General features: G+C 34.5%; 2 protein-coding genes and 4 long non-coding RNA genes across 8 annotated transcripts; 3 read left to right on the plus strand and 3 right to left on the minus strand.

Annotated features, from left to right (window-relative positions):
• Positions 1–430: 430 nt before the first annotated feature.
• On the minus strand, positions 431–2,375 carry LOC123703536 (U3 small nucleolar ribonucleoprotein protein MPP10). The gene has a single exon (XM_045651587.1). It carries the CDS (start codon positions 2,258–2,260, stop codon positions 446–448), a length of 1,815 nt encoding a protein of 604 aa, XP_045507543.1. The 5' UTR covers positions 2,261–2,375; the 3' UTR covers positions 431–445.
• A 336-nt stretch (positions 2,376–2,711) lies between these two features.
• On the plus strand, positions 2,712–20,764 carry LOC123703465 (nuclear receptor subfamily 2 group C member 2). Of its 3 annotated transcripts, none has more exons than XM_045651468.1 (11): positions 2,712–2,956; positions 3,976–4,104; positions 4,483–4,632; positions 5,242–5,357; positions 5,673–5,778; positions 6,109–6,219; positions 6,680–6,775; positions 7,498–7,669; positions 8,659–8,845; positions 18,195–18,342; positions 19,409–20,764. In XM_045651468.1, exons 2-11 carry the CDS (start codon positions 3,981–3,983, stop codon positions 19,645–19,647), a joined length of 1,449 nt encoding a protein of 482 aa, XP_045507424.1. In that variant the 5' UTR covers positions 2,712–2,956; positions 3,976–3,980; the 3' UTR covers positions 19,648–20,764. The 3 variants fall into 3 exon arrangements, with proteins under 3 accessions (XP_045507424.1, XP_045507425.1, XP_045507423.1); XM_045651469.1 differs by having other exon boundaries at positions 2,712–2,943; positions 5,245–5,357; XM_045651467.1 differs by having other exon boundaries at positions 2,713–2,943.
• LOC123703469 lies at positions 9,129–9,969 on the plus strand. The gene is made up of 2 exons (XR_006753000.1): positions 9,129–9,523; positions 9,800–9,969. It is a non-coding gene; the product is annotated as an uncharacterized LOC123703469 (long non-coding RNA).
• Positions 10,189–11,500, minus strand: LOC123703468. The gene is made up of 3 exons (XR_006752999.1): positions 11,263–11,500; positions 10,935–11,108; positions 10,189–10,600 (listed from the first exon to the last, which is right to left on the minus strand). It is a non-coding gene; the product is annotated as an uncharacterized LOC123703468 (long non-coding RNA).
• Positions 11,608–12,594, plus strand: LOC123703467. The gene is made up of 3 exons (XR_006752998.1): positions 11,608–11,747; positions 11,890–12,070; positions 12,422–12,594. It is a non-coding gene; the product is annotated as an uncharacterized LOC123703467 (long non-coding RNA).
• LOC123703470 lies at positions 13,043–13,798 on the minus strand. Its single transcript, XR_006753001.1, has 2 exons — positions 13,550–13,798; positions 13,043–13,229 (listed from the first exon to the last, which is right to left on the minus strand). It is a non-coding gene; the product is annotated as an uncharacterized LOC123703470 (long non-coding RNA).
• Positions 20,765–21,523: the final 759 nt, after the last annotated feature.

Raw genomic sequence — 21,523 nt, forward strand, 5'->3', positions numbered from 1 at the left:
CGCGGACCGCGGTAAAGCTACACAGGTAAAGCTATTGCATGCTATGCCTTCAAGCCACACCTCCGAGCCCGTCGGAGTGGGGAGCGTGAGGTTTTTTCGTTACGGAATTTCTCGATTCGGTCCCCGCGCTCAAGGCCCGCGATAGTAGCTATGCAATAGCTTAATAACCGATTTGTTTCATGGTACTGAAGGCAAACAAAAGCGGCACTTGTCCGATAGTGGGTCATGAATAGACAGAATTTCATTTAATTTTTAATCTACTTGCATAATAAATAGCATCTAAAATATAATCTATTACCTACTGCCTACTACATATACATTCATAATTCATATCCCAGTAGTACCTATTGTAATACCTATAATAATAATATCTGGAATGGAACTATTATAGCAAGAATAAGCTGGAGAATAAGAATGAAAATACAAAACGTACACACAAAACAATTTATTTCTTTTTATTAACATTTTTACTTTTAATTATGCTTTTTGCATCATCATTTAATTGCTGGAAGAATGCCTTCGACGTCTTCAAAGATTTATCGTTAGCCTCTACACCCTTGCTTGTATTCCGGTGATCAGTCACCTTCATAACTTGACCTCCCTTCTTTTGCTGCAACTTCTTCTTTTTCCTTCTCTCTCTGTTCTTATCCGTTTTAGTTCTCTCCTCCTTACTCATTAAGTCTCCCTTCTGTTTCTTCCTGACTTCTTCCGGAGCTAATAAAGCAGCATCACTTGTTGCAACTGGTGCCACTTCCTCCATAGAAATAGCTGGTGTATTACTGACTATCTTGACTTCTGCTTGCGGCGCTCTTGGTGTGTAATGGTAATGGCATAGAGCGTCGAGTTTTGCAAATAACTTAGTCATTGATTCTCTGATGTCTTTATGACTCTCTGGTTCCTCTTCTTCCACCTTCTCACCTGATGCTGCTTGCTTCTGTTTCAAGTATTCTGCTTCATATACTTGCGCTAAACTTTGTTTGCTTTTAGCGTGGTCCAATACTTCTGTCTTCTTAAATGTTAGTTGGTCATCTACTGGCTTCTCTTTTTTAACAACATCGTCCCAGGCTTTGTCTTTTATCCTCTGTTGAATTAGACCTTCTAGAGTGACAGTAGTTTGTTCTGTTATAATAGGTGCTGGTCGAGTTGTTAGATCAAAGTCTAGAACTTCTTGAAGTAGTGAATTTTGAGGCCGCTTCATAGCATTAACTTCTCCTTTCAATTGCCAAGGTGCCTCTGTTATGTTTTTCTCTTCTAGTTTTGAAATCTGTTGCTTAAGTCTCTCTTGTCTCAATTCAAATTCAGATTTCTTTTCATTTTTTTCTGTATTCTCATTTGTTTTTGCAGTTTCTACATCGCTATCCTCTGAATCACTCTCTGATGCACTGTCTGGTTGAAGACCAGCAAATCTAACCTTCTTTTCCTTTCCTTTTTCTGGTTCCTCTTCACCACTCTCTGCTTCAATATCTTCATCCATTTTCTCCATTTCATCACTACCATCACCAATATCTTCATCCTCATCTACATCATTGGTACTCGGATTAATTTCATCATCTCCAGCTGTATCATAAGCAAATTCATCTTCATTTTCATCATTAAAGAAATCTTTATACATCATTTCATTACTATTTTCCTCATCATCGTCATCATCATCAAAATCTTCAAACAAGTCTATTGATTCTTCATCATCGTCTTTCTTCTTGCCTTTTTCTTCCATCTTCTCTTCATTTATTAAAAATTGTTCCATATCCTTCAATTTAAAGAATTGATCATCAACTATGGATGAATGCTTGGTTGATCTTTTGTTTTGTTTCGGATTCACACTTTTTATTTCAGACTTTTTATTCTTAGGTTTAACTGTATTTTCAACTTCACTAGATTCAATGGGTTCAGATGCATTTTTTCTTTGTTTTTTAGGTTTTTCTTTAACTGGTTCACCTATTTGAACTGGGAAAGCTAAGTCGTTTTTATTAGACAGACAATTCGCTACATCCCAGACCAAGTGATCCCAACACTCTGTGTTTTGTAATTCAATTTGCTGCCAAATTTGTTCTTCGTCGAAATCATCTACGATCAATTCTTTCAAGGCACTGTTCTTCTTCTTTTTGTTTACCGTCTCCTCCTTCTTTGTGTAATCATATACAGATTTAATCAAGGTTTTAATATCATCCTTGATTTCGTTTTGTACAGCTAGATATTTCACTGGTTTGGCGGTCAAATCGTTGAATTGTTGTATTATCTTTTCCATTTGAACTGACTCCATTATTGAAAGTTGTAATTATAGAGATTTCTAAGCTTTATCTACTCAAATACTTAAATAATTATTATTTTCGTAACAACATACTTTAAAAACACGTGTGTTCGACACTAAGTTGACATTGTCAAAATTGATAACGCACCGTGCATCTGACAAGTGACAATGTTGATGAAATATGTCAACTCTTAGATGTCAACCGTAAACAGCCAAAGAAATTTTTTTTTCAATTGTCCGTAATCAATAAATCAAAAATTAGGCAAGAAAATGGTATACTCATATATTTTTAATCATATTTAAATAGGAAAACAACAAATATTAAAAGTGCTTGTAGTATTAGTTAAAACCAAGGTTAAAACGATAGTATAAAAAAAAGATATTTATAATCTGTGGTGAAATTCCTTGCACTTGCTTTGTATTTGCCACTTGTATTACTTGCTCTGTGGCCACTTGTAAATTGACATTTTCGTGTTCATTTCTCAATTTTGTCTGTGATTTTTGTGGACGTGATTCGTGAATATTTTGTCGTGAATTGTTTGTACTTTGTAATCGTAATTAATAATTACGTTTCGTTGCTTTTTATTCAGAAATAATAAAGATAAAGTTATGTCCGTAACAAATAACGGTAATTTCTTATAGACCGTGTTAGCTTGAGAATCTGCCCACATATTTTTTGCTGCTATAAACAACAGGTAAACATCTGAGGTAACTGTTTAACATTGTGTTCCCAAACCGTGTATTATCCTACGCGTTTTCCACATGAAGTACATTGAAATTATATTGTCCCTATGTATGTGACTAGAATGATACTTGTATAGTTGTGTATGCTTACTTCCTTTATAGTGTTTTTTACTTGTGCCTTTAAAGTGAAAGGTTCGTTTCGATTTACTTCCTTCACATGTGTTTCTAGTGCACCCATGTCGTCTAATTATAGCATACGTAATATTTTTTTAAATCCTTTTGTGATAAAGATTATTTTTTAAATACAAAAATATAGTGATTTTTTGTTTGTAATCAAAACATTTTTGTTGTTTAAATTCAAAATTTATATCAAAAATATATGCTTTGATTTGTATCAAATAAACTAGTTTAAAACTTACTACAGGTCGCGTCAAGTAAAAAGAACGCTGACAGATGGCTGCGCATTGGTGACTTATCGGTCTATTTGGTGTTATGAGGTGGTTATAAGAATAACAAATAGGTAGTTGAGAAGCCACAATTCGCGAGCCTAGTTCAAAAATAAAATAATCGGCACATAGCTTTCATGCAAAACTCGATCCATGTGCAAACACACCCCATCATTTTCATCCAGCGTTCTTTTTACGTGACGCGTACTGTACTTCTAGTGTAAATAGAGCTTAAATATACCTAGGTATATTTAATATGTATTCAATATTTAATACATACCTACCAATAAATTATAATAAACTATACTGAATACATAATAAATTAATCGTGTTTTATATGTTTGCAAAGTCAATGAATCACGTAAAATAAAACATTTATTAGATACAAGTAATTTAAATCTTACTCAAATGCATAGGTACCTGCTTAATATTAGAGGTGAGATGCTTTGTTTAAAAGTAACACATCGCATTTTAACATCATAATTGAATACTCATCAATATTTACCACATACTTATTTTTGACTATAGTAACGGATCTCTTTTATCCATAAAATATACATTTAATACATCAGACAAATTTATTTTATTTATTTACAGTCAAAATGGACGCCCAAGATCAGATGGAGATGAAATACAACACAGGGAATGAGGTTGGAGGCCTGGAACTGTGTATAGTCTGTGGTGACAGGGCGTCTGGACGACACTATGGTGCTATCAGCTGTGAAGGTAATTTTATAAGAAGCATTAAAAAAAGAAATAAAGAATCTGTAGTATGTCATGCCATCACTTACCTTTGTTGTTTAGAAATAACCTTAACAAGCAAAAAGTAAAATTGGCAAATTAATCTTATTAAGTGTAGATCCCATGTTACTAAAAAAAAGTAAATCTATTTATTAAACTATCCCATAAGTGTAATGTAACAGACAAGAAAACAAACGCAATCACTCTTAGCATGCTTTTGCACCAATAATATGCAAACATATTCCTTATATGTTTGTAAATAACTAATCACATTGCTTCATTTAGTTTGAAGCTTAAAGCGTTACTATTGCTTAAAAGCATCCTTAAACTCATAGCCCTCTATACATTCACACAAATCCACAGGCTGCAAGGGTTTCTTCAAGCGCTCAATCCGCAAGAAGCTCGGATACCAGTGCCGCGGCAGCATGAATTGCGAGGTGACGAAGCATCACAGAAACAGGTGCCAGTACTGTAGACTGCAGAAGTGTCTAGCGTGCGGTATGCGAAGCGACTGTGAGTATTAGATAGGTTATGAATATATCATTGGATTTCAAATAAAAGTGTTTTTAATGTATATATCTCATTACAATTAGAATTAATAAATAGCTCTGGTAAAATAGAATAAATCAAGCAGTCATCCTTGATCTATTCTATTTATCTTATTTGAACAAAAAATATAATCAATAAGAGACAACAAACCAAGCCTTCTTGCCTTGTCCAACTATGCTTGTATAACCAAAAAATTACCTTAAAATAAGTGTCCCTATGCAAATTTTCAATAAGAGGCAAAACAATTCGAAAAGTAATTCTGCTCCGTCCCGCACAGTGCAAGCCGATCGTGGAGAATGCACCGAAATAATGTTGATATAAATATAGGTAAGAGACAAAAACCGAGCAGTAATTCTTGCCTTATCCTATTTTTCTTGTTTAAAATACAATAAACATTCGTTTGTAAATGAGACCACGCATAGAATCAGTAAGAGACAACAAATCAAGCAGTAATTCTTGCCCTATACAATTTTTTCTTTTAAAACAAAGACAATCTTCAAAATGAATGTCCCTAAGCAAGTTATCGGTAAGAGACAACAAACCGAGCAGTAATTCTTGCTCTGTCTCGCACAGCGGTCCAACACGAGCGCAAGCCGATCGTTGAGAAGGCGAAGGGCGAGCGGGAGGCGCACGAGAGACAGGCGGCCTACTCGAAATTATTGGGGCTCGCTAATCATAGTCAGGGACAGGTGAGATTTTTGTTATTAGTAGCATACAAATTTTCTCATGTTAACATAGTTTTAAATTCACTAAATATGTATTATTTCTATTAATCACATATTCTTAATATTTATTGTATACCAGTTTATCAAAACAATCCACATTTGCATTTTGCATAAATTAAAAAAAAATATAAAACAGCATTTTATTTCTACTGCGTACAAACTTATTCGTCCATTTTCAATACGACATTCATCACAAAAAATACGCTTATTATTATTAAAAAACGCTAATACAAAATAGCTACTCCAATAACAAAATATAAGTTCCATGATCTTTTCTAGATAACACCCAAGGAAGAAGCAAGCGAGGCCTTCGGTGCGGTATCTCCAGCGCCAGCTCTGAATTTTGCACTCGCAGCTGCAGTTGCATTTAATAAAGGAAACCCTGGTATGTGCCATATTTTCTTCAATTTACTGTAAATTTTTGAAAATAAATTATTAGACTTTTTTATATTTTAAAAAATGCTTGCAGTAAAATTTTTGATGTTTTACACAAAAAAAGGATCACTTCTCAATTTCATATTTTTATTATCTCAAATAATAAAAAAACTTTTCATTTAAAAACCATTGCTATCTCTTTCTAAAATAAAAAATGGCTTTACAAAAATAAAACATATTTTTCCATTTCATAGCTTAGCTTAATAATAAAGCGTATTACCATTTTTTTATAAATAGTTTATTATATAATTAATACTAATTTGTCTGTGTGTACGTCTAGCCGTATCTCCGTACCTCGGCGCCGGCGCAGGTGACGTGGAAGGCGCGAGGCGTCAACAACTGATGCTGCAAACACAACTTGCCAAGAATTTGTTCAAAATGGGGCAATTTGGTGAGATATAATCGTTTATTTACGACTAAAAAAATATGTATTTTAGGTGTATTCTGAAAAAAAGTTCACAATATTCTACAAAATTATAAAATTCAATTTAAATTAATTTTGCGCTCATAAATATGCATGTCAAGTAGAATTGTGTCGGTAAATTCTCAATGTATTATGCTTATTCTTTGGAAAAATAATCGAATGGACATTCAAATCATGAATATGTTGTAAATACATATACTTTATAATAATAAAAAAAGCGTGTGTTCCAAGCACACGTGTCAAAAGTGAAACTTTTTTGGCAAGATTCAAAGATACCAAAATCGTAGGCTTATTCCATGTCATGACGGTATTGCCATGACGCGACCTTCAAATTTTACTCTCAACGCGTCTAAAGAAGTTTCACTTTAAAAATTTATGCTTATTTATTGAAAAATCAATCTTAAATAATGTATAATTTTGTGCACAGGTGCAATAAACGAATACTTACAAAATGCGTACGGAGCGACTCCACCGGACGTGCCCATGGCATCCTTACACGCAGCTGACACGCAACAGAGTGAAGGTTGGTGTACATTTTACTTAAAAAGTTTCGAGAAAAAAAAAAGACATTTCGGCCGATGACTCCGAATAACAGAAGCAAACATAGAATCGATTTTTTAAATGTTATTTCTTACGGTACAATCCACGCAACCTGCAGTACAACGCGATTGATAGTTGCTATAAGGTGTCTATGATATTATTATATGACTATAGATTTCAACAAGGCATTTGATTTATTAGATCATGATATTTTGCTTGGATAGATGTTTGAAATGGGTATTCATAGCTTATTAACCAAGAGTTTATGTCACAATTCTAAAAAAAATAGTCATCTCGGTAAGATTCTCATGTAAATTGTTCTGGAAAAGTGAATTCTAGCGGGAGTTCCGCAGGGATCTCATTTGGGGCCATTGTTTTCTATTTTGTTTGTTATTCTACATAACAGGCTTAAATGCACATAATTGCAAAATGTATATGTACATGACTACAAAGGTCGGACCAAATGAAACAAATGATCTTAAATCGTAATCGTATCTTGTATTATTTTAAATTAATACATTGGTCTATATTACGCTTATGCTAACTTAAGGCTACGCAAGTTAGCTTTTTCCAACTTAAGGCTACACATACATGACTTTAAACAATAAAATGGTAGAAAACTACGGTAATCTTGCAAGTAGAACAATTTTATACCGGATTTTTGTGGTCAATGTATCAAAATGACAATGTAAGCTCATGTGACAGTGGAAGAAATGGACATCCTCGGTAGTCCCGAGTGTATCGAGCTCCCGCTAACTTTGCCCCGCGGCCCCGCTCCCGCCCCGCTGCGCTTGCATGCTGCGTGTGAAGGTGCTGCGCGGCTGCTAGCTGCGGTCGCGCGCTGGGCGCTCGCCCTGCCCGCGTTAAGGGCCATGCCGTGAGTATACCACTGGATATAATTCATCTGCTAGTCGCTTAGAGGGGAGGAATGTTTTGGAAAGAAAAAAATTGGGCGTGTGTTTGTGGAAAAGTGGGGGGAGCGTTTTTTACTATAAAAAATAGATCTTCAATCTGATGATCAACTAGATGAAAATGCATTATAATTTTTTTATAGCAAAATAACACACAACACAAGAAAATTCATAATAAAACATAACAAAAACATAACAGTAACAGAACAAAAATTTCATGTATGATTTATATATTATATCTATTTTATTGCTGTATAAAGCTACAGGATTCTACTAGTTTAACTACTAGTAGAAGATCCGAACATAAGTCGACCTTCACCGGCGTGATAATAGAATGAGACCAATTTTATTATAAATTTAGTCTATTAAAAAATGTATTAAAAATGGGTTTAGTGGGAAAATCCTGGACAGGACATTTTTAATGAATTAAAAAAAAAAATTATTTTTCAATTAATTGCAGTATCAAGATAATTAAAAATATATAATAGACTTAAAGTATGAAACCTATAGAATGTGCAGTCATAGTCATTTTCTAATATTTACCGGGACAAACGGCTAGGTTGGCAGGTATAAACAGGTATGTCGGTACCAGTTACTTTCACTTCATAGGATGTTGAAAAAACAATTATGTCAGCGCTGTTTTATTACAAAATTGTTTTATTATCTCGAAACTGCAATTAATAAAAAATGAAAATAAAAGATTTTTTAATAATTAAGTAATTAAAAAATATCCTGTTCAGGATTTTCCCAGTAAACCCATTTTTAATACACTAAATTTGTTACAAAATTGGTCTCATTCTATTATCACGCCGGTGAAGGTCGACCTGTATTTTGGATCTTAGACCATACAGTCTCTAAATCTTTTGTATACATAAATTTTATTTGTATGGTAAATACTTGTTACATAGAATAAGTTTTTATTGGGAAATACATTTTTTGTTTATTTATTCCGCAGTTTCGAAGTACGCGTGAGCCTGGTGCGCGCATCGTGGGCGGAGCTGTTCACGTTAGGTCTGTGCAAGCACTGGACCGCGCTCGGTATGGACGCGCTGATGCCGCTGATGGGCGCGCAGCTGCGGGCCGAGCTGGCCGCGCGCCGCGACCCCGCGCCCGCCCCCGCACCCGACCCGCACGCGCCTGAGGTCACTGTCCATACTAATATTATAAATGCGAAAGTAACTCTGTCTGTCTGTCTGTTACTCAATCACGCCTAAACTGAACCAATTTTCATAAAATTTGGTCTGGAGATATTTTGGTATCCGAGAAATAGGCTACTTTTTATCCTGGGTAAATGACGCAATCTCGGAAATCCCACGGGAACGGGAACTATGCGGGTTTTTCTTTGACTGCGCGTGCGAAGCCGCGGGCGGAAACCTATACAGAGTAGAGATATAATAAATAAATATAATGACTAGAGTTCAGGGGGGTAACCGGCATCTCTTATAGCAAGCTTATTATAACATTACTATGTCTTTTCGTACCGTGACACCCTTAACGCAAGCTTGTTGCAGCGTTAAACTGATTTTGTTTTTCTAGCAATTTTGATGACGTCACTCGTAATAGTTCACTCAATTATTGGGACCGTGCGATCTATTTGACAATTTGACAGTTATCGGTTAATAATAGAACTTCGTAACTGCGAATTACATCGGCTTGTTCGAAGAAAAGGCTTCAAACCTTTTGATTTAAGAAGAATCGTGTAAATAGTAAACAAGTGCGTAATCATCACGAGTCCCTATGAGATATGGGGGCATCATATGAACAATTTGAAAATTCAATATAGGTAACCTACAGATTTATCTGTGTAAGATAAAAGTAATGTAAGTACCATACCCAATGCAAATCTATTTAAAAATACGTCTGTATATGTACACATTCTCCACTTGTTATTTCTCTGTATAATAAAATGCAACTCTACTTATTCCCTAAACATAAATTTTATCTAATACCTACTTAATGTAAATCTATAAAAGATTGTTTATTATTTCTTCATGATTCAATATATTTTATCATGTTATTATTTGCCTATATAATAAAAGACTATAAAAGTAAATCTACACACAAATGCACTACCCATAACCATTATTTATTTCCAGATTCTACAATCAATTCCGAGCACTAGGAATAAGATTACCCAGAGTAACCACATGGATGCATTGATAGTATTCAAGAAGCCATGGTGCCAGCGCAACATGAATATATTTTTTTCAATAGGAAGCAATATCATACTTTAAATGTTTAAGTGCAATAAAAAACATTTATAAATCCAAAATCTTTATTTAGTCCTTTTTATTTATTCATTGACAAATCATTTGCTCCTTTACTTCTCTTGATATCATTTATATATAAAAAAAGTGATAAAACATGGAAGTATTCGAAATTAGATTCAATTCTATTTAGCTTAAATATTTATTAAAAACAATTAGGTAGATATATAACTCAAATCCAAATTTGTAAGTAAATAGCATATTAAAAACACCCTTGATTAAAAAAAATTAAATTTTTATTTATAATACCAGCCTTTAAAACTTAAAATGCAATAAACAAAAACTTTATATTTACATCACAATGAATAATTCCTACACTAATAGTTTAATGGTATTTATATTTTTATTTTAAATTTAAATCAATTATTGTATTTGCATAATAAAGAGTTGATAAATCATTTAAAAACTTGCAGTACTTATGTATACTTTTAATTTCATTTTTATTAAACTTAAAATGAAAACAATGTAGGTACTATATTTTTACATTTTCAGATGTATGATACAAATATGAATATTTTAAGTGTAGACATGGTGGCGCCTCCCCCAACTTGAAGTTCTCACTACCACATGAACATCTCCCAAGCCGGTACTTCCTTGTTCAATGTTTGGGCAAGCCGGCAATCAACACAACTGTGAAAGATAAATTGGATTTAAACTGATTATTTGTTGCTTTAAAATTTAATAAGTACCTTTAATATGTTTACTTTTATTATTAAAGGGCTTGTCATGGTGTATGTAAACATCTAAAAAGAAGTTTTTTAAACAATGTCGGTATGGTTTGTTAGATACCTTATTTGTTAATAATTTTTCAAGTATTTCAACGTTTTAGTTGTTTATCTTGCAATTCTTAATATTGTATTAAAAAAAACTTAAATGTGTAGGTACAATGCCTTAGAAAACTTTTAATATATGTAGCTTCTAACCAAACAGATAGGTTTGCTTATAAATTAATATAAATATTTACTTTTGACCAGCTGCTCTAGTTTTTGTGAACTCCCAAATCATTTGCACTTATACTTTCAGAGAATTCTATCAACTTCGTCTCAGCATAACTTTTAACTCGTTGGGAGTTATTTATGTACCTTTGTCTTTGTAACTTCAGGGTCAGGGAGCTTCGCGCACTCTGCACAATGTTCTGCTGCAAGTTAAATAAAAATTACTTCAATTAACAATAATCAAAACAGACGAAATCATGCAAAAACCAATACTTTATTCGTAAAAATATATCTGTGTTATCATAAATCGTCCAATGTTTTAGATATAATATATTTATTACTCGTATATTATCTTACCTTGCTATTTCAATTGCTCTTTCATGCCTATTTCATGCATTCTTTAATGCATATTACTTATCTTTCGCAATTTTTCAATTTGATTTATCCAAATTTTAGATATTATTACGAGGACACCGCCATTTTTATATTAACAACCTATTATGGGTACGTTTTGTTGAGTTCACAAAATAATCTTACTTTATTTTGGTACCGGGAGCCTTCAAAACATGATTACTATACGATTGCCTACAATGTCCAATGAGCGAATGAATTCCGAAGTTTTGTCTATTTTTTTAAGATTAATGGCTTGGCTACGAGGCTTTTAGGCCAAGTCGTAATGATTTGTATCGAACATTAAACGTCAAAAATCAAAATGTCATGTCACTGACCTCATAATTCATATTATTATCTAAAATTTCAGATAAACTTAAACTTAAATAATTATGTGAATCTCATCTCTGGATAAATGAGAAAGTGCGAAAAAGCAATATTGAAATAGCAAGGTAAGATAAAGTACGAGTAAGGACGATTTTATGATAACAGACTACAGAGATATATTTTTACGAATAAAGTTTTGGTTTTTGCATGATTTCGTCTGTTTTGATTATTGTTACTTAATTGAAGTAATTTTTATTTAACTTGCAGCAGAACATTGTGCAGAGTGCGCGAAGCTCCCTGACCCCGAAGTTACAAAGACAAAGATAGGTACATAAATAACTCCCAACGAGGTAAAAGTTATGATGAGACGAAGTTGATAGAATTCTCTGCTGAAAGTTTAAGTGCAAATGATTTGGGAGTTCACAAAAACTAGAGCAGCTGGTCAAAAGTAAATATTTATATTAATTTATAAGCAGGGTTGCTTTGGTCTATGTTTGGTTAGAAGCTACTAATATTAACAGTTTTGTAAGGAACACACCTACACATTTAACTTTTTTTTTTTAATACAATATTAAGAATTGCAAGATAAACAACTAAAATGTTAAAATACTTGAAAAATGATGAACAAATAAAGTTTTTATTATTTAACAAATTATACCGACATTGTTTAAAAAAACATCTAAAATTACATACTCCATGACAAGCCCTTTAATAATAAAAGTTTTACACACATATTAAGTGTAATTATTAAATTTTAAAGCAACAAACAATCAGTTTAAATCCAATTTATCTTTCACAGTTGTGTTGATTGCCGGCTTGCCCAAACATTGAACAAGGAAGTACCGGCTTGGGAGATGTTCATGTGGTAGTGAGAACTTCAAGTTGGGGGAGGCGCCACCATGTCTACACTTAAAATATTCATATTTGTATCATACATCTGAAAATGTAAAAATTTAATTGTACCTTAATATAGTACATTGTTTTCATTTTAAGTTTAATAAAAATGAAATTAAAAGTATACATAAGTACTGCAAGTTTTTAAATGATTTATCGACTCTTTATTATGCAAATACAATAATTGATTTAAATATAAAATAAAAATATAAATACCAACTATTAGTGTAGGAATTATTCATTGCGATGTAAATATAAAGTTTTTGTTTATTGCATTTTAAGTTTTAAAAGCTGGTATTATAAATAAGACTTTATTTTTTTAATCAAGAGTCTTTTTAATATGCTATTTACTTACAAATTTGGATTTGAGTAATATACCTAATTGTTTTTAGTTAATATTTAATCAAAATAGAATTGAATCTATTTTCAAATAATTCCATGTTTTATTACATTTTTTTATATATAAATGTTATCAAGAGAAGTAAAGGAACAAATGATTTGTCAATTATAAATAAAAAGGACTAAATAAAGATTTTGGATTTATAAAATATGTTTTTAATTGCACTAATACATTTAAAGCATGATATTGCTTCCTATTGAAAAAAATATATTCATGTTGCGCTGGCACTTTATAGCTTCTTGAATACTATCAATGCATCCATGTGGTTACGCTGGGTAATCTTATCCCTAGTGCTCGGAATTGATTGTAGAATCTGGAAATAAATAATGGTTTTATTTCTCAAAATTAAATGAGATCCCTAACATAAGTATAATATGGGTAGTGCATTTGAGTGTAGATTTACTTTTAAGTGTTTTATTACATAAATAATATAACATGATAAAATATATTGAATCAAGAAGAAATAATAAACAATCTTTTATAGATTTACATTAAGTATTAGATAAAATTTATGTTTAGAGATTATGTAGGGTTGCATTTTATTATATAGAGAAATAACAAGTGGAGAATGTGTACATAAATAAACGTATTTTTAAATATACTCTTAAGATTTGCCTTGGGTATGGTACTTACATTACTTTTATCTTACACAGATAGGTTATAATTGTATTTTCAGATTGTTCATATGATGCCCCCATATCTCATAGAGACTCGTGATGATTGCGCACTTCGCAATAATAAATTATTTACACGATTCTTCTTAAATCAAAAGGTTTGAAGCCTTTTCTTGGAACAACCCGATGTAGTTATGTTAATTTTGCATTTTTAATATAATAAATGTATTATCTTCTTTAAAAGCTTCATTTATTAAATAGATTTCCAACTACATACGTTTCCTTTAAATTTGATGTGTATTCTTTTAATAATATTCAAAATAATGTTATAAAAGTTCCATATTTACAACTTTACTAAAATTGCTAAAAACTGTCATTAATGACATTTTATCAAGAATGCTAAATGTCAAAGAGAGTGTGCCGGTTCCAATTTTTCGATTGACGTCTCGAAACAGTCTTGTTGCAATTGGTTTACATATGTTTTAGAAGGTCCCGGTGCCAAAAAAGTAAGATTATTTTGTGAACGCAACAAAACGTACCCATAATAAGACTGTTATTCTAAAGGTGCCGGTTACCCCCCTGTTATAAGTTAAAGTCTATTTGTGTATCTTTAGGGTACGCGCAGACAGAGAGCGTTCTGCGTTCCGCGTTCTGCGTTCTGCGTTCCACGTTCTTTGTAATGTGAAGTATCTATAGCGCCGGCGCACACAGAACGCTATGGCTGGTCCGTCTTCTCCTGTTTTTCTATTTCAGATTTTACATAGCCATGTAACTCATTGAAGCTATTTATTGACATTCGAAAATAAATATAAAATCTCTCTTCATCTTGAAGCAGCTCAGGGATAAGAATACTAAATTCTCCCATATCATCTCGTTTCGTGTTGATAGGGTGTACCCACTACCCAACATATTCTACTTTTTTTTAAAGTGAAACTTTTATTACATCGTCTCAAACTTTTTGGTCTGTGTAGCGCATGTCGCGTGTATCGCGGCTGCCTGTGTGCTCCTGTGTGCGCTAGAACGCAGAACGCAGAACTGACGAACGCAGAACGCAGAACGCTGTATGTCTGCGCGTAGCCTTATAATGTATTTTTGTTTCTGAAAAAAAAAAAAAATATTATGACCCCTTTTGACAAATTGTGATCCCTTTTGACTTATTGCGTTACCTGTTGACATGTTGCTATCCCTTTTGACTTTTGCGATCCTTTTTGACATGTTGTGATCCCTTTGACATATTGCGATCCAGTTTGACATATTGCGACCCTTTTTGACATGTCGCGATCCCTTTTGACATATAACGATCGGTTTTGACATATTACGATCCCTTTTGACATATTATTATCCCTTTTGACATATTACGATCCATTTTGACATGTTGCGATCCTTTTTGACATGTTGTGATCCCTTTTGACATATTGCGATCCAGTTTGACATATTGCGATCCTTTTTGACATGTCGCGATTCCTTTTGACATATTACGATCAGTTTTGACATATTACGATCCCTTTTGACTTGTTGCGATCCTTTTTGACATGTTGTGATCCCTTTGACATATTGCGATCCAGTTTGACATATTGCTATTCTTTTTGACATGTCGCGATCCCTTTTGACATATAACGATAAGTTTTGACATATTACGATCCCTTTTGAAATATTACGATCCCTTTTGACATGTTGCGATCCTTTTTGACCTATTGTGATCCCTTTTGACAAATTGCGATCCAGTTAGACATATTGCGATCCTTTTAGACCTATTGTGATCCCTTTTGACAAATTGCGATCCCTTTTGACATGTTGTGATCCCTTTTGACATATTGCGATACAGTTTGACATATTGCGATTCTTTTTGACATGTCGCGATCCCTTTTGACATATAACGATAAGTTTTGACATATTACGATCCCTTTTGAAATATTACGATCCCTTTTGACATGTTGCGATCCTTTTTGACCTATTGTGATCCCTTTTGACAAATTGCGATCCAGTTTGACATATTGCGATCCTTTTTGACATATTACGATCCCTTTTGACATATTACGAACCCTTTTGACAAGTTGCGATCCTTTTTGACATGTTGTGATCCCTTTGACATATTGCGATCCAGTTTGACATATTGCGACCCTTTTGACATGTCGCGATCCCTTTTGACCTGTTGTGATTCTTTTTGACATGTCGCGATCCCTTTTGACATATAACGATCCCTTTTGACATATTACGATCAGTTTTGACATATTACGATCACTTTTGACCTATTGTGATCCCTTTTGACAAATTGCGATCCAGTTTGACATATTGCGATCCTTTTTGACATGTCGCGATCCCTTTTGACATATTACGATCAGTTTTGACATATTACGATCCCTTTTGACATATTACGAACCCTTTTGACATGTTGCGATTCTTTTTGACATGTCGCGATCCCTTTTGACATATAACGATCAGTTTTGACATATTACGAACCCTTTTGACATGTTGCGATTCTTTTTGACATGTCGCGATCCCTTTTGACATATAACGATTAGTTTTGACATATAACGATCCCTTTTGAAATATTACGATCCCTTTTGACATGTTGCGATCCTTTTTGACATGTTGTGATCCCTTTGACATATTGCGATCCAGTTTGACATATTGCGATCCTTTTTGACATGTCGCGATCCCTTTTGACATATTACGATCAGTTTTGACATATTACGATCCCTTTTGATTTGTTACGATCCTTTTTGACCTATTGTGATCCCTTTTGACAAATTGTGATCCAGTTTGACATGTTGCGATCCTTTTTGACCTATTGTGATCCCTTTTGACAAATTGCGATCCAGTTTGACATATTGCGATCCTTTTTGACATATTACGATCCCTTTTGACATATTACGAACCCTTTTGACAAGTTGCGATCCTTTTTGACATGTTGTGATCCCTTTGACATATTGCGATCCTGTTTGACATATTGCGACCCTTTTGACATGTCGCGATCCCTTTTGACCTGTTGTGATTCTTTTTGACATGTCGCGATCCCTTTTGACATAACGATCCCTTTTGACATATTACGATCAGTTTTGACATATTACGATCCCTTTTGACCTATTGTGATCCCTTTTGACAAATTGCGATCCAGTTTGACATATTGCGATCCTTTTTGACATGTCGCGATCCCTTTTGACATATTACGATAAGTTTTGACATATTACGATCCCTTTTGACATATTACGAACCCTTTTGACATGTTGCGATCCCTTTTGACATATAACGATCAGTTTTGACATATTACGATCCCTTTTGACATATTACTATACCTTTTGACATGTTGCGATCCTTTTTGACCTGTTGTGATTCCTTTGACATATTACGATCAGTTTTGATATTACGATCCCTTTTGACAAGTTGCGATCCTTTTTGACATGTTGTGATCCCTTTGACATATTGCGATTCAGTTTGACATATTGCGACCCTTTTGACATATTGCGATCCTTTTTGACATGTCGCGATCCCTTTTGACATATTACGATCAGTTTTGACATATTACGATCCCTTTTGACATGTTGCGATTCTTTTTGACATGTTGTGATCCCTTTGACATATTGTGATCCCTTTGACATATTGCGATCCAGTTTGACATATTACGATCCCTTTTGACATATTACGATCCCTTTTGACATATTACGATCTCTTTTGACATGTTACGATCCTTTTTGACCTGTTGTGATCCCTTTTGACATATTGCGATCCAGTTTGACATATTGCGATCCATTTTGACATGTCGCGATCCCTTTTGACATATTACGATCAGTTTTGACATATTACGATCCCTTTTGACATGTTGCGATCCTTTTTGACATGTTGTGATCCCTTTGACATATTGTGATCCCTTTGACATATTGCGATCCAGTTGGACATATTACGATCCCTTTTGACATATTACGATAAGTTTTGACATATTACGATCCCTTTTGACATATTACCTTCCCTTTTGACATGTTGCGATTCTTTTTGACATGTTGTGATCCCTTTTGACATATTGCGATCCAGTTTGACATGTCGCGATCCCTTTTGACATATTACGATCCCTTTTGACATATTACGATCCCTTTTGACATTTTGCGATCTTTTTTGACATGTTGTGATCCCTTTTGACATATTGCGATCCAGTTTGACATATTGCGATCCTTTTTTACATGTCGCGATCCCTTTTGACATATTGCTTTCCCTTTTGACATGTTGCGATCCTTTTTGACATGTTGTGATCCCTTTTGATTTATATTACTATCCCTTTTGACATATTGCGTTCCCTTTTGCCATGTTGCGATCCCATTTGACATATTGTGAGCCTTTATGGCATCTTGCGACCTTCCAATACTTATTTTGATTCTTTTTGAAAGTACATAGTGTTTCAGACTGACTGATTATGTTTTTAACACTTATTGTGCACGCTTATAATGAACTAGCTGCTCCGCGCGGTTTCACCCCCGTGGCTCCACCCCTGTTGGTCGTAGCGTGATGATATATAGCCTATAACCTTCCTCGATAAATGGGCTATCTAACACCGAAAGAATTTTTCAAATCGGACCAGTAGTTCCCGAGATTAGCGCATTCAAACAAACAAACTCTTCAGCTTTATAATATTAGTATAGATGTAATTGGCTAATTTGTGTGTGTGCGCGCAGATAAGCGCGTGCGACTACACGTCGGAGCGCGTGGCGGAGGTGGGCGGTGCGCTGGCGCGGCTGCAGCAGCTGGCGGCGCACCTCGCGCACCTGCGCCTGTCCGACCGCGAGCACGCGCACCTGCGCGCGCTGTGCCTGCTGTCGCCGGGTGAGTGTGGCCACAGGTCCCCGTCCGATTAGGGCCCTTCTGGCCTCCTCCACTCAAGCGACAGCCCAAGCCGAGGTTCGAGATCCCCGTGGCGGGGGGACGCCCTTGTGCATGTCGCTACCAGTACCCCTAGTGTGAGTTTGATCGAGTTCGAAACGTTACTGTCGCGTCTGCGTCACAGACGAATTAGTATGGGAAATCGAACAGCGCCCCTTGCGGACGTGTGGGGAAGCTTTGATTCCCCATACAAATTTCGCTGTGACGCAGACGCGATAGTAACGTTTCTTACTCGATGAAAACTCACACTAGCCACACAGGGTGAACCTTCAGTTCACCCCCGCGTCCGCGTTAAAATGTAGAAGCCCTTCTGGCTAACATTGAGAAACACCTTACAAAAAAAAAAAAAAAAAAAAAAAGGTGCAGGCCAAGAAGCTTATATCTAATACACTGGAGACCTCAGTATGAACACTAACCTGTCACAAGAAAATATGACCTTGAATGACGCCTGTATGTTCCTTCATCCCTTTCACACCAACTTGCCAAGTTAGGTGTGAAAGGGACAAAAACATACAGGCGTCATTCAAGGTCATACCTTCCCGTGACAAGTCAACGTTCATAGTGCAATCTCCAGTGTATTAGATATAAGCTTCTTGGTGTAGGCACATGGTCAACTTTAACCCAATGAGCCCCCAGCGGCCCGATCGGACCACGACACAATAGATTTTCTATTGTGTCTGTGATTCCGGGGGCTGAGTTATTAAATCCGAGAAGCGGCGACGCTTCAAACTGGACACGCTTCGCTTTCGTTACGTGTCTAACTAATCGTATTTTATTTAACCGTGTCATGTGGAAGCAGATAAACAATTTTCTTCCTAGCGATCAAAAAAAGTTTGAACAATTATTTTTGTAGTAAAACTTCTTTAAGCATGTTGGGAATAAAATTTCATGGCAATACCGTCACGTCATGGATTAATGTGACTATTTTGCTATCTTTGAATCTTGCCAATGAAATTTCATTTCTGACATGCACAGGCTCTTTTTTATTAACTGAAATTCCCGTCCACAGATAACGCGCCCGCACCGCTATCCCGCAAACTACAATCACTCCAAGCAGCCACGCTTCGCTCGCTCCGCTCCACGTGTCTATCCGCGGGCGACGAGTCCCGCGCGCTAACACTAGTGTTGCAACTGGCAGCACTACGATCCTTCACACCGTCGTTTATAGAGGACGTGTTCTTTGTCGGATTCGTTGGTGACGTCAGCGTGGATGAAATTATACCGTATTTGATGAATGCGGAACGGTGAAAATGTGGTTTTGGGGGAAAGGGAGTGTTTAAGTTGGGAAGTGTTCTTGAGGGGGGACTAATAAGTGATTAATATTATTGACGTATAATAAACAACTAGACTTGCACGGTCAACAATTCCTCGGTATTTCAAAAAAATTGTCCAAAGCAAAAATCTGCCCAGTATGTATTAGGCAAGTTTCTTAATGAGCGATACAATGGACTTTGAACCTTAATGCTATACAATAAGGTTCAAATAATGTTTGTACAATATTACTACTACATTTTTAACGGCTTTTTAATAAGCAATTGTGAGTCTAGTTGCTTATAATATGTTAATGTAACCTATAGATGATGTTATAGTATAGAATTAGGAGCCTCCTTTTTAGTAAATGAGTTATATTTTTTGTGTTTTTTAATATGTTATTTATGATTGACGCTCATTTTGTCAAGATTTTTTGTCAAAATTATAAGATTAACACAATTTCTGATCTATGTCTTCCCTACTGGCTTACAATTTTTTGTTTTTATAGAATCATATCTAAATCAGTTGATGATTATGTAAAGGTTATAGAAAATAATAAGAATTACTAGATATTATAAAAAAATCGATTTGTTTCAGGCTTAAAAATTCAATGTCAATTTTTCCTATCCTAAATTTTTATGTTAAGTTTAAATTTAAATTAAAATACACCTAAAGCCTTGTTTCCACTTGAGCATGCTCAGGCGAATGAGCGGCTCATTTGGCCGAGCCGCTCAAGTGGAAACAAGTCTTAAGTAGATACAATATTAAAATTAGTTAGTCAAAATAATTATTTCAAAAATTTACTGAGAAATGTTTCGAAATGTTGTAATGTTTAACACAAAACATTTTTTTAAATATATTTATAAAGACGTTTGAATATAAAACTGTGCTATTTTTATATATGAAGAATTCTTTGTGATTCTGTATAATATTATTAAAAATAAGACTTAATAATTAATGTTTATGAAGTAGGTTTTTACTGTAGGTAAGTATAATATGTTACAGCTGGCAGCTATTACTTAACTGTGCCGTCCACAACGTGCTAAAATATGGTTATAACTGTATTTTTTGACTTTATTGTATGGAGTTTAATTAATAAATAGATATATCGAAATTGGAGTTTTATTTCTCATTTCATCACCTATAATTATATAATTTTGGATTAACTAAACAGTAATAGTGTGGTAATAGTTACAAAAATATATGTCCTTATTCTGGAATGATATAAAAAAATCTTTATTATAATCTTTATTCAGAGTCATCGTTCGTTAGTGAATCAGAATAGACGTGTATTACTTTTTACTATAAAGTGCTTTGCGATTTTAATAATTATTTACATGATAATAAGAATTCAAGTTGCATAATTAGTGTTTGGTATTTATATCATTTCAATTTACGTTCGAAACACAGCGAGCGTTTCAAGCGGGAGCAAGACAATTGCAATTTTTTGTCCTGCACGCACCGTAGAACGACTCATATTCGTGCACAAATTATCCATTGCGGAGTAAATATGAGTGTACGCCGATCGCCAACACGTTTAACCAGCAGTGGTGCAGTGGGTACTGCCGGTGGATCGCATCCCGATCTATCGAAGCTAAGTTCGTTTTCAACGAGTTCTACGCCAACTGATACTCAAATCACTTACAGAAAACGGAAACAACCGCTAGAACAAGATTGCAGATGTAGTGATGATATGAAGGATATTCGCTCGGAGTTGAGCCGTATTAGTACATTACTTGAAAAATATGTTTGCTCAAACGAACAAATAATAAACAAAATTCATGAAAACATTTCTGAGGTAAAAACACAAATTACCGAAATTAAATCGTCCAACGAACAATCCTTGAATTTAATTCGCCAAAATACGAATCAA

The sequence above is a fragment of the Colias croceus genome, chromosome 26 (genome assembly GCF_905220415.1).
Source record: "Colias croceus chromosome 26, ilColCroc2.1".
NCBI classification, from domain to species: domain Eukaryota; kingdom Metazoa; phylum Arthropoda; class Insecta; order Lepidoptera; family Pieridae; genus Colias; species Colias croceus.

Excerpts from the sequence above, each read along its gene's own strand:
- LOC123703465 (XM_045651468.1), top strand. The coding sequence starts at position 3,981 with ATGGACGCCCAAGATCAGATGGAGATGAAATACAACACAGGGAATGAG. Across the intron at positions 8,846-18,194 it reads CCGACCCGCACGCGCCTGAG|ATAAGCGCGTGCGACTACAC; the intron begins GTCACTGTCCAT and ends GTGTGCGCGCAG. Across the intron at positions 18,343-19,408 it reads GCTGTGCCTGCTGTCGCCGG|ATAACGCGCCCGCACCGCTA; the intron begins GTGAGTGTGGCC and ends TCCCGTCCACAG.
- LOC123703536 (XM_045651587.1), bottom strand. The coding sequence starts at position 2,260 with ATGGAGTCAGTTCAAATGGAAAAGATAATACAACAATTCAACGATTTG.